The sequence below is a fragment of the Seriola dumerili genome, unplaced genomic scaffold (assembly GCF_002260705.1).
Source record: "Seriola dumerili isolate Sdu_G_001 unplaced genomic scaffold, Sdu_1.0 BDQW01001195.1, whole genome shotgun sequence".
NCBI classification, from domain to species: domain Eukaryota; kingdom Metazoa; phylum Chordata; class Actinopteri; order Carangiformes; family Carangidae; genus Seriola; species Seriola dumerili.
The window spans coordinates 216,287-229,562 of record NW_019175450.1 but is presented as its reverse complement, the minus strand read 5'-3'; the positions used below and the strand labels follow the sequence as shown (position 1 = coordinate 229,562).

The window sequence follows — 13,276 nt, the reverse complement described above, 5'->3', positions numbered from 1 at the left end:
GTTATCTGTGGGAAACACCTGTAGCTTATTCGGGATTTACACTGACAGTCCATAGTTTATGATCACAACCTGAAGGAAAATGTCATCAGCTGTAGATATATTCTATCATACAGGATTTACGATACATGATTGTAACAATACTTTCCTGGGCCAGAAGCAACAATATCAGTGTATTAGTCAACAATGTGCAGCTGAATGGGATAGGCTACACAAATACAAACTGCCCACCTCCACCAATACAGTTCTATGATTCAGATCACACACACACACACACACACACACACATATGGTATTGTATCAATGATATAATAGTCAAATGTTTTCCAAAACCAACCAGTGTCAACTAGTTCTTATTGTATTAACACAACACCTTGGAGAGAAGAATTCAAATAGAATATAGGATACTCCATAATGTATGAATAATAAGATGAGAGAAACGTCCCTGATCTGACGGTCTTCTTTCTAGCTTTTCTCCTCAAAAACTCCTGCACTGTTATTAAAGTCCAGGTCTCTGAGGAGTTCTGACTCTGTTGACAGCATTGATAAAGAGTTCAAGCATTGTTGCCTCATAATTGCTCTCAGTTCATTTTTAATTTTCACAATGAAGGAAAATATGTAGAAAGTAATAAATTGTGGCTCTTCTAAGCTGGTAACCTGAAGATAGATGTTATGTCTGTTCAAAGAACAGTTTCTCTGATATAATTTTCTATTGTGGCCATTCTCTTTGCTGCTCCACCGCTCCCACGTTTGTTTTCCATGATGTTGTGAAAAGCTCTCTGTGAGAAGCCTATATAATAGTATTTCAACATACACACATTCAATTAATTCACGTGATTTGATCAACAAAAAAAAAACAGCATGAGGCCACGGTTGATGGGGGTTTAGACCATAGACCACCACCAGAAAGCAACTAACCACAGACTAAAATACTGACGACCTTAAACCAAAACAGCAACAATAAAAATTGAAACACACAAGATTGAGCAATGAAGGAAATCGGCAGATATTGCTCTTTAGTGGTCATAACTCATGAGGAGAACAACCAGGGATATAACGTGAATCTACCTACTTTTAAACGCACAGAATAAGGAATAAAGTGATCGGTCTGTGTCGCTCTCTAGCGTCCAAAAATAAAAAATATCACCGGAACTTTTTTCCCTCGCTTTCCGGCTCTGGCGGATGTTGCGTCACGGAAGCAGATGAAACCGTTTGTTGTAAACATGGCGTCCGTGACAACAGGTGAGAGCATAAAGGCCCGGTTTGCCGACCTTACCATTTGACAATAGTTAAATTATTTATGAGTTTCACTGTTAGATTTGGTCACTGCTTGATTTCGGAACACTATTTTACAGCCGAATCAGCTTACAGTGGACGCTGCAGATGGCTGGTAGCGCCTTTTAATTCATGGCTGTAGCTGCGGCTAAGGCAATGCTAGTGCAGAATGCTAACACTAACGGTGCTAACACATAGCTACCTTTAACTTCTAAAAGCAAATCGTCAAGGGAGAAGTGTTCACTCACATGTTGGGTACTTTAATGTTTGAATTGGTGAAATTGATTGGTTCTTCCTCCCGTGCTATCATGAGCTAATCAGCACTGTGTCTACATCACATTTGCGATTCAACATTACACCCGGTTCACTTTGTTAAACCCTAAATCTAGTTTGTTAAAACTAGTAGTGTTAAAATTAGGGCTACAACTACCGACTATTTTATTTATCGAAATGCTCACATTTGTTAGGCTGGCACCAGAGAGTGTTTCCCATTTTTACTTTAAAATTACCAAAATGAATATTCATATATCAAAATAACTGCCTCTTAATTATCTGTCGTTGTAATATCGTAACATCTTAACTAAATATCCCTGAGAAAAAAACAAGACATTTGAAGCTGATACCCAGGACTCAGAGAAACTGGGAGGAATATTTTCCACTATTTTCTGATCAAATAAGATATTCGATAATGACAATAATCATTATTTGAAGTCCTAATCATTTGTGGATCTGTTCTGGTTCTGTATTGTTCAGGCATCAAAGTGCCAAATGACAATTTAGCCACCATGACAATTTCGTCTCTGTAACTATGAGATCATAAGTAATAGCCCGAGCATGTTAGTCAGAGGCATTGTTTAGACAGCTGTTGTGCTCCCTTCACCCTGTATCTGATACTCCAGCCACAAGACGTTTCATAATTGGTGTTATAAATAACCTCCAGCTGGCCATGGTCAGCATGTGTTAGACCTCAACATGCTGCTGTCTCCTCAGGTTAACATCACTGGCTTTTGTGCCAGGCCTCTCTCCCACTGTACAGTATCACTGAGAACTATCATCAACACTATAGCTTTGTTTTGTTAACTTTGAAGAGGCCAGTTCACTAGTAATATTGTCACAATTATTGTGAAAATTATGAACAGATTGGTCAATCAGAAAATTTTCACTGTTTTATATCATTGTGAATTGAACGTTTGAGGTTTTGACTGATGGCTAAACTAAAGACATTGGAGATGCATCTTTGAGTTTAGGGATTGTGATGGGAATTTCCCAACATTGTAGATTAATGAATAATCTAAGAAATAATATTGAGATTAACCACCAAATGAAGGAGTCATTAGCTATAGGATTTTATTTGAATTAAGTGAATTATAAATATGTCAGTGATTATGTCAGTTGTTGAATGTTCTTCAATTCTTTGTTGTGTTATTAAACTCCCCTTTCCCCCTTTTTTTCTTAAGCCACCTCAGAGTGGATTCAGTTTTTTAAGGATGCAGGGATCCCAGCTGGCCTCGCCGTTACCTATGCAGTCTCCTTTGTGGACAACAGGTAACCTAAAGTCCCTATTTCATAGTCCTGATATAGTACACTCAGGCCATCTGCAGGTTGTAAAAAGTCTTAAAAACATTGAAATTATTTTTCTCAAAAAAAGGTCTTAGAATGAATTAAAGTTGTAAATATTTTCTTCTGCCTGTTGTATATAGTTGTAAGAGTTATAAAATGTTTTGTAATTGGTTGCAGGCTGATGGAAGATGCTATACACCTATAAACTTAAAGTGTGATTGTGGCAGCAGCGGAATGTGCTGCAGGAGGCCGTTCAACCCTCAAGGGTTTCGGTCTCAATCTCAATTTATTTTTATCATTAGACATTAGAAATTAGTTACAGTATATACTGCAAGGAAGTACTGAAAAACAGCTGTAATATTAATTCTATCCATATTGTCCCAACTTTCCATTGTACTTTATTTTGGCTGGTATGATCATGAAACAAGTGTTAAATTGCAGTCTAGATGGTATAAAGAAGTCTTACATTTAATTTGGGCAACCCTGTCGAAAACCCTGACACTTAAACCCCACAACTGTGCTGTGATCATCATTTCCCAAACATTTGTTTTCTGATTGTTTATGCCACTGCAGAATCCAGAAGAACATGCTGATGGACCTCAGTAAAGACATCATGATGGACCTCGGTATTACAGTGATTGGTGATATCATTGCCATTCTTAAACATGCCAAGCAGGTGTACAGGCAGGTGAGATCACACTTAATGTTTTCATGTAATGAAATGTTGTAAATGATTGACTGTTAAAAATCAGCTGGATGTACATTAGAATGGCTTTAAATTTTGAGATTGCAATTATGATTGTTTGACAGGGGTTGGACGGTATAACCATGAACCACTGGCTCAAAAACTATCCACAGCCGCAAACACAAATGTCCTGTTGAATGATCTGACATTTATAGAGTTTGTTTCTAATATGATACTGTACCAGAGCGTTTCAACAATTTACAGTTGTCTTTTAAGTAATATAAATATGCAACAGTAAAAATCAGGAGAAAATATAGTGTTTATATCTCCTTCAGATAAATGCAGTAACAGATGAAGATGGGTCAGATTCACTGCCTTCTGGTCAATGATTTTACTGTAGAATGCAAATTTAACATACGCCTTAATGTACGTTCCTGCCCTCCCATCTTCAGGACATGTGCAAAATGGCCACGGAAGCCATCTCCTCAGGACAGACAAGTGTTCAAGCTGAGCTCAGAAGAACTGCCAATACTCGTAAGTAAAATTGTCTAACGTTATTAGATAAAGCATTACATGGACTGATTGAAATGTCATCAACTTTTATTCGGATTGCTGTTTTAATTGAGGTTTAGCTGTTCCAATGGCTTTAAAATGTTGTCTATGATAGCCGCTTAATTAGACTGAGGACGTGGACCTGGCTTTAACTCCACCGACAAGTCTTTATTTCAAACCACATTTTTCTGATGTACTTGTGGGAGCGAATGTGAATGTGGCTCCAAAACAAATGATATTAAAAAAAGAGACAAATCACAGTCACTAAATGAACAGTAAGACTAGGCAAACTGCTGTAACTATTATTGCATTTTTATACAAAAATAAAAAAATAAATTTAAAATAATTAAACTAAAATGATATGAAATTTGTATATGCAGGAGATAAATGCAAAGCATTTAAACAAATTAACCAAAAAGTAAGTAAACCAAATGCAAATATTCCATAACAAACATAAAGTTCTTATTTGTTCAACATCTGCAACTCACACAGTCAATTAACCCAAAAAAACCCCTTAAATTATAAACAACATTCCACTTTAAACTATAGTAGAACTATAATAAAATCAGACTTACGTAAGCTGCGTGCCATGTGACTAACTGTTTAATCTAAAGCAGTAAAAGACTACAATTATCAGAGGTAAAATATCAACATTTTTTGTTGTTTCAAATTTAAACAAAACATTATACTTGTCCATGGATTATTTATTTGTGCATAAATCACCCAACCTACTACATAGCTTTCCTGGGGTGACACAGCAGTATAAGCCATAAATCAGCCCAGTCACAAGCAATATAAATCATCAGCAGCATCATAATATAGTATGTCTGTCGTAATGAAGCAGATGAAGGAGAGCCTCTCATGGCAGCTGCCATGATTCAGATCTTGGGCAAGTGGATGAGATTGAGCAGCTAAAGTTGTTGTTCACCTGGGGTATTGTCTAAGCGGCAACTTCCGAGGCTGAAAAATACAGCCAACACAGAAGTACCAAAAACTGCACTTCTTCGAACAGCCGTGTGAGGCTGGCTCCAAAAGTGAGTCAATCCCTATAGTCTCCCATGTTGAAATGCCCATCTTTAAAGCAGAAATAAACATGTTTACAGCCTGGTACAAATAACGGTTTTGGTCTGTACAGCTAATTTCCTCCTTCCTGACAACTGTACGTGGGCAAATTTGTATATAACTCACCTGTTTACATTTTATGAAGGCTTGAGGTTATGGAGAATTGAGGGCGTGCTGCTTTGAGTGGCAGGCGGGTAAGCATATGCTTGCCACAAGCCGGCATGCACCCAAGTCTCGGCTCGACACACACCCTTCCTCTTCGCCCATTTTTGTATTAGCTGGGCGTTCAGCGGAGTCAGGTACTGGCAAGAGGGCAGCGACGGAACGGCCGACTGAGCTTCAAAACCACTCTTCAGAAACCTGTGGGTGATGTCACGGCGGCTACATCCATCTCTGTTTACAGTCTATGGTATTGTCCTGTCAGATAGATTATAAAAAATTATAAAGTTAAATTATACCACAATTCTTTACAAAGAATCAAAATTCTCTCTCTTAATTGTGATAAAGGTGTTCACATAATGCATTCTACTCTGATTGGGCTTTAAATTTGTTTACAAACACACAAACAACAATATTTCATACATAAGATTCCTGTTTGCGGATGCAGTTTCTATGTCGGTCATTTGAGTGGGACAAACAATTGATGTCAGTGTATCACACACTCTTCAAAATTTTTATCAATACACTGGCACCATTTATTGATGTTTTTTAATTAAATGTACAAGTGCACTAAATAGATTTTTTCCCATTAAGCCTGTTACCAATTTGTCCTGGTAAATTGTTGTTACGAGTGAGTTGTTTTGTTGGTGCCTATAATGATTAGGTGCACTGGTAGGCTGTCAAAAAGAGAGATAGTAAAAATAAAAGAACCAAAATACGTGCTGCCACACATGCAGCAGTAAACCATGGATATTAATACACAGGATGGGTTTTGAGGCAGTCTGACTCTTCAATGATGGAATTGTGCATTTTCATATATAATGACTGATTGACAGATTCTTTTCTCCTGATCTTATTTTGAGGGATGGCCTAAAAAGGGCTAAAACTTTTTTTTATTTTTACAAGCTAATTTTGTTGTTATGTCAGATCATGAGGCCTATTAAAGGGTAATTGTTTCTATTAGAAAATAAATCAGCCTAATCTCATAGTAACACATCAAATTGCATCACTTAGTTTGTTGGCTCTACCTCAGTTCTTCACATGTTCTTTTTATGCAAACTTTTAATTTTGGCATTTTAAAAAAAAGGTTTGATGCATTTCAGAAGACACCTGTGAAACCCAGCTGTCCTCTGATCTCATCTCCTCTCTAAGAATGTTTTTGTATTTTTCTCAGCTGCCACTCGTATGATCGCCAACGCTCTGAGCCATGACTCCCCACCAGCCACTCCAGCCCGTCGACCTGACAACCGCCTCTCCGTCACTGTGTCCAACATGCAAGCAAACAAGAATAGCAAAGCAGGTAGATTCTACCTTTCAATCCCCTAATTCTTGACCCTCTGGAGGCATGAGTCCTTTTTACCCCTGTTTAACCCCGTGTGTCCACCACTTTGTTTGTCAGTAAGTCAGCCAGCCGACGAGGGGAATGGTTTGCCAGCAGTGAAGCGCCGGCGAGTGACAGCTGAGATGGAAGGCAAGTACATCATCAACATGCCCAAGGGCACCACGCCTCGTACACGCCGCATCCTGGCCCAGCAGGCCAAGAAAGGTAGGCCTGACCCAGTGGCCTCGCCGGCAACTCGCTCAAATGAGGCTGCTCACTACAGCTAATCAATACTAAACATTTTCACTGACCTCTTTCATACTAAAACTGAATCGGGTGACTCAGGACTGATAAACAGGGTGTGTTAGCCTTCATTCTTTTCTGTCATAATTGAATCCCCTGTCTTACTAATATTACCCACTGCACCAACAATCATTCCCTGTGTCAAACTGCTTGTTTTTTCCTTTGTCGTGCATCATGTAGATTGTACCCAACTCTAAAATCTCTGATTATGATCTTTTGTTCCATGGCATGAATTCTCCAGTGGGCTCTGTCACTGAAAAGAATTACAACACTGTATACTGAGCATCATGAAAAAAACCCATTTTGCTCCATGTCAGGTTGGCTTCTGTAAGTTGAGGTTTTAAATGCATTTTCTCTCATTAGAAAACCTCAAGCTAGTTCTTTAAACAGCAACTAAAATAAAAACTAGATTTTTTTTAACATAGAATGTGCATGGACAGATTTTTTTAACATAGTATTTGCATGGAGATAATATAATGTCAGTCTCATTATTCATAAAGCTGTTAAAACTAAAGCTTTGGGTTCTTTTTAATGATTTTATCCTTTTTTTTTCTGGTCAAATTTTGGCAACTCAAGGCTGCAACTTAAACTTGTGGAAATAAATCATTCTTTTGACTTCGTCATAGTAAGTGTAAATCTTGTGAACTAGTACAGCTTTAGAGCTGGTAACTGCTGATGAATTTAGAGCCCTTTTTAATAAAACCTTAGAGAATCATGTTAAAGTAAGAGACTGTTCCAAACTGCAGCACTCTGAGCAGCTTTGTCTTAAAATACCGTTGGTAAACACAGAAGTAGAGATTGTAAGATATTTCTATAGCTTCTAATTCTAGTATGATCAGCATGATGTGGAATTTCTTGTTTATTTCTATCTGATTATTTTTCCTGTTATATATAATATGTATTTATGATTTATCAAAACATGAACCAAAACTGTCAAACATTCTCATTGCCAATTCTCTGTTCCATTAAAAGGTTTGAAACGCACCTCTGTATTTGCAAGACTTGGGGCTGAATCAAAGGCAGACACAACAACAAGCAATAACAAGGTGAGACCTGTCAGTATATAACTTAATAGCTCAGGGTGTATTATAAAAGTAAGTTCTGTGCTCTTAATGCTCATGTTTTGGCAGCCCACTGGTGTGTTCAGTCGTCTTGACCGAGGGGATGAAGTGGAAGACAGGTCACGGGCAGGAAAGATGGCTGGAAATATGGATGTAGACGACCAGGATGATAGTGACGGAGAGGGCTCCGTCCTCCAGTATGCTGGTGTCCTCAAGAAACCTCCTCCCTCCCAGAAGAAAGAGCCAGCCGCAAAACCTGCTCCGACCACCCTGCGGCGCCTGGGAGGAAAATTCAAACTACCTCCCTCTGACACTCCCACCCCCTCGTCTTCTTCCCCTAATGGCCTCCCTCCTGCCAAGATCAGTGTGCTTCAGAGACTGGGCAAGCTTCCTGCCACACACTCAAACGCAGCTGTGTCGCCTTCACCCGCTGACACACAGGACAACAGAGTGACCAGCACCAGGCCCAGAGCCCAGGAGAGGCCGACCATAGCAAGCCCTAAGGTCACCAGCAGCACCGGGGCCACAGGAGGAGGAGGAGGAGGAGGAGGAGAGTCCTTGGGGGCCCGGATGGACTTTAAGGCTGTTAGTGTTTTTAAGAGACTGGGCAATAAGAGAACCTAACAAAAACATTATTATTCAGACTCTTTCTAAACTTCCTTTATAGAATTTGTATCACCACCTTTTTGCATTTATCCTGGCCACATGCAGGACTGCAGATTGTTATTAACTGGAGTGTTTTTTGTTCAGCCTGAGTGTGTGGACGATTTTAATGCTTTAGGGTTACTCTTAGATTAAAAAAAAAAAAAAAAAAAATAGATTTTTTTTTTTTTTTATACATTTTAGTTATGCTGCCATTGGAAAATTACCTTTGTTTACTCTCAAAGCTTTTAATTTAAGGACTCCAAGTTCTCTGTATATTATGTTGTATTCAGAAAACTATTTATCATGTCTCAATCATATCTGCCATTTATCGTCTTTTAGAAACGTATATTTAACTACATTTGTGAGCTTAAGGCATGAGCATGACGTCAACCACGCTGCCATGATGGTGGTTTTTATTTTACCCCGTGACTCCACATATAAAGATGCTGCTGCCTAAACTTCCCTGTTATGAGATTCCTCTTCAAAGAATACACTTGAGTAGTTGAAAAATGTGTTGATATTTGCCTGAAAGTTAAATATTTCTGAAAAAAAATTTTTTAAGGGACAGACAGGGAAAGTTTTCTTCCACAAATTAAAAACACAGGATGGCAGTCAGACATTAGACTAGCCATGAGGTGATGGTGAAATCTTTCTATTCTTGTTCTTGTTCACCTCAGAATTACCTCCTACATCATGTTTTGAAAGTAGAAAAACGTGTAAAAGTGATGAAAGGCTTCTGAACTTTTTACCGAAGACTTGTGAGCAGAAAAGGAAATCCAAATGGTCACACAGAACAACCTCTTTGAACACTTGAATCGAGATAAAGCACCGCACCTCCTCCTCTTCTTCTCTGCTTTGGGGAGTAGAAGTTCACACCTCTGAGCTAAAGACACCCAAGTCAAGTTTTCTACCATAGTACTGAACTCTTTCTAAAACCACCTACTTGAAGGCCGGATCAGTAGAGTATTGTTTATTTTGAAATGCAATGTATAGATTTGTTAGAGTTGATTTCACACAGCACAGAACCTGTTCTGCTGCATATTTTTCTATGTGGACGTTCTTGTATCATGTATCCATGTAAAGAAACTCAGAGATGCCATCAGGGGGCCACTGTACTGTAGTTCCAGTAGGTAGTTCACCCAACCCAGTATGGGTCATTGACACCTGTGTACTGTTTTGGTCTTTCAGACTTACACCAGAACTTTGTAACACTGTAAATATTTTTAAAATGTTTAAAATCACCTTAAAGTATTTTTATTGTTTTAAGAAAAAAAGTTGAACAAAACACACATAAACGGTCATGATTTTTTTTAAAGATATTGAGGAGAAACAAAGTTCTGAATTTGAAGAAAATGTGTTTGGAAAATAATTAAAAGAGGAAAAGGGTCCAAACACTTTGGCTGTTCTGTTTTTCTTTGTGTGAAAAAGACATTGACAAGGCATGTCAGAGTTGTACTTTGCAAATCCTTTAAGAATTGACATGAAAGGAAAGTCAATATTCATTTTCCCCTGTGAACATTAAGCTGATCATTAATCAATAAACCTATTAATCACCCACTCGTCTAAGAGTGAGGCCACTGCAAACATCACATTTGACAAGTTTGCAATGCAATGGTGTGACATTAACCACCATTTTGAAAGTGAAAAAGACACAAGACAGTGTGTTTGACCTCAGGACCGGAAGGGAAGATCAGCCAATACATCACTCAAGTCAGCCCCGGTAAATGCAGATGTGCATACTGATGACACATTCAATTGAATTGATCTTTACCTGCATGTTTTACATAAATGGTGTTAAGCATGAATTTATGCCAGTTTTTCTAACCTTTGACTAAAACTGTAATGCTCCAAAGAGCCAATCTGTCTTACAGATAGCAATCAATAAACTTAAATAAAAAAAATATAGCAATGAAGAAAAACGGTCAATACAAAGAATACTTAAGCACTTCAGTGTTACTGTTGTTACTATCACCTACAAGAGAAACCAGTGACAGGAAGGAAAGGCCAGAAACCAGGGGACAGTTATATCTGGTAAAAGGCAAAATTGCGTTTTGTTTAAAAACACCTAATTTGTTTAAAACCCCTAATGCCACCTCCTGAGGGTAAAACCTATGTCCTGCAAATCAAATTCCAGTAAGACGAGCTAACACCTGGCAAAGATCATTTCAGTAACTCCACACCTTGATGACACACATTCACCATTTTTCCCAATAGGCTTTTGGTTTTCAGCCTGACATTACCAAACTAACAGATCAGATTATTTACCTGTCCAGGTATTCAATGAACAGGCTGTACTGAAAAAAGGCAAAAACACTCAGAAACAACACATGTCCTTTATACTGAAGCTTAGGGAAAAGTTGTATAAGGAAAATCTCTTCCCTCTTCTGCAGTGTTCCTCTATGGGTTAACATTGGCAATACACTCCTGACCTATTTCCATTTTCCCACTTTCTTTTCAAGGGCTCTGCACGTTCCCCTATGGATCCCCTCCATTCACAACCGTGACGTCAACATATCTATACCAATGATTTTTCTGCCCGCGTCCCACGAGCCAATCAATTGCTGGATGCCGTTCTTTATAAATCAGCCCCCAGTCATTCAGACTTAATTGCGCAGTCGCTAAAGCGTTTGAAACACTGACCTACACACTCTACTACTCACCTTTTCGGTTGTTTGTTTCTGGCAGTGGTTTTGTGGATAAAGCTCAGGAAGACGGCGGGCATCTGGAGTCGTAATTCACGTGTTGCCCCACGACAACCCTCCAGTATCTGAGCTCGTAATGATCTCCAGTTCAACATGTCACAACATAAGCCGAAGGCAGACAGTATATATGGAGAGCACTCAGTCAGTCAGCACTCGTGGACTTCTCCTCGCTTTATTTTACTCTGGCTTCCGTCACTTCTGCTCTTGTGCCTTTGTCCATATCACAAGCTGCCCTTTTTCCAGGTGGGCCTGCAAGCCAGCGGGCCGCAAACACTCCAGCTCCTCTCCGGGATTGAGGTAAGACGGCCTCTGACTGTTGCTCCTCGCCTTTTAAAGCTGACCTGGGTGGAGGTAAGTCCATATTCAACAAATTCAATTTTCCTTCCTTCCTTTTTGGTTTGCACCAATCGGGTCGCAAAATATTTCAACCAGCCAACCAACCAAACAACCAATATAACCAACAGCAGCTCAGGTAGTCAGTTATCCCTCTCTCAGATAAGAAAATGCTTGGTCCCTCTACTGGTGTGGAGTCCATGAATATACTCTTGACAGTCACAAAATGTATGTATGACTGTGTGTGTATATGTGTGTGTATAACTATGCAGCCTATAGGCTAACAGTAAGTGCTCAAGGGTTTGCCATATCAGTGAGTGAAGGATGGAATAGATCAAATCCATGTCAGCACGTACAACAGAGGTATTTTCAGTTCATCTCAAAACTACATATTAGCACAGCGCACAAGGTTAACAGGCCAGAAGCCTTTTATTTACAACAGATTTTAGAAGGCCTTCTATCAGGTAAGCTGGTTTACAGATGATTATCCATTTCAGTTTCCTGCCCCAATACCTTCTGCTGTGCTCTTGGAAGTTTACTCTGTTGTCTGTCATGATATTTGTGGTGTAAATTTTGGCAGCACAGTTGCATTTTCACAGTGCATGTTGGAAACATTGACATTATTCCGCCTCTCATGACCATAGTGAAGGTCAGAAGTAGATCAACTGGTAAAAAAGCTTTGCCTTCCAGCTCAGCTTCCTCTTCACCACAGCAGTCCAGTGCAACAATCCGCCTGTCAATCTCCTGCTCCACCCTGCCTGAACTCATGAACTAGACCCCAAGATACTTGAACTCTCTCGTTTGTCGAGAGCTTTCAGCAATATCCTCATCCGGAGTCAGCAGTTTTCCTCCCCTGCTGAAAACGGCCTGGGCTAAGATCTGCTTTCCCTTTCTGAGACTATGGATGGTTTGCCACAAGTAACCGAAAGTCCTTCTGGAGCATTGTAAACTGGGTGGCAGACCGGGTCTGGGACCTGGGCAGGCCAATCGCTCGTATCACACACTAGCTCATTGTTGCTTATCACAATAAATTTTGTTATTCACTTCCATTTGATCTCTCCTTCTTGAATTGAACTCCAGATTCTAGTACATAATTTAGGATTACTCAGTGTAAGCCAAGCCATCTTAAACATTAATGTATTCCTATGGCAGTCCAACTACTTAAGATCAAACAAAAGACTGACTTTCATGTCTTACAGTAGGCTAATGTTGGACTGAAGTTTCTCTTTACTTAGTTGAGCAGTTCTTGGCATAATATGGATTAGTACAGTTGCCCAATAGGGCAATCTACTGTATACCAACAATACCATGAAGCAGCGTAAGTGATGGTCTCAAATGCGTTAAGAAGGCAAGAAATTCCACTAATTAACTTTTGACAAGGAACACCTTGAAAACCATTCTTGGTGACTACCTCATGAAGCTGATTTAAGATAATGTCATATATATATATATATATATATATATGGTCTTACAATATTGTAAATTGAATACTTGTTTTTGACTATTGGCTGGACAGAAGAAGACATTTGACGATATCACCTTGGACTGAATGTTGTCGTCTTTTACGTTGTTTTCTGATGTTTAATAGACCAAACAATGAATCAATTAGTGAAAAAAATAA

General features: G+C 39.1%; 1 protein-coding gene across 2 annotated transcripts; it reads left to right on the top strand.

Moving 5' to 3' along the window:
- Positions 1-1,213: 1,213 nt before the first annotated feature.
- cunh19orf47 (chromosome unknown C19orf47 homolog) lies at positions 1,214-10,014 on the top strand. 2 transcript variants are annotated; one of them, XM_022767533.1, is made up of 8 exons: positions 1,214-1,239; positions 2,730-2,817; positions 3,406-3,520; positions 3,970-4,051; positions 6,465-6,590; positions 6,690-6,761; positions 7,887-7,960; positions 8,045-10,014. In XM_022767533.1, the coding sequence occupies exons 1-8, from the start codon at positions 1,221-1,223 to the stop codon at positions 8,597-8,599; spliced, it is 1,131 nt and encodes a 376-aa protein (XP_022623254.1). In that variant the 5' UTR covers positions 1,214-1,220; the 3' UTR covers positions 8,600-10,014. The 2 variants fall into 2 exon arrangements, with proteins under 2 accessions (XP_022623254.1, XP_022623252.1); XM_022767531.1 differs by having other exon boundaries at positions 6,690-6,836.
- The last annotated feature ends 3,262 nt before the right edge of the window (positions 10,015-13,276 follow it).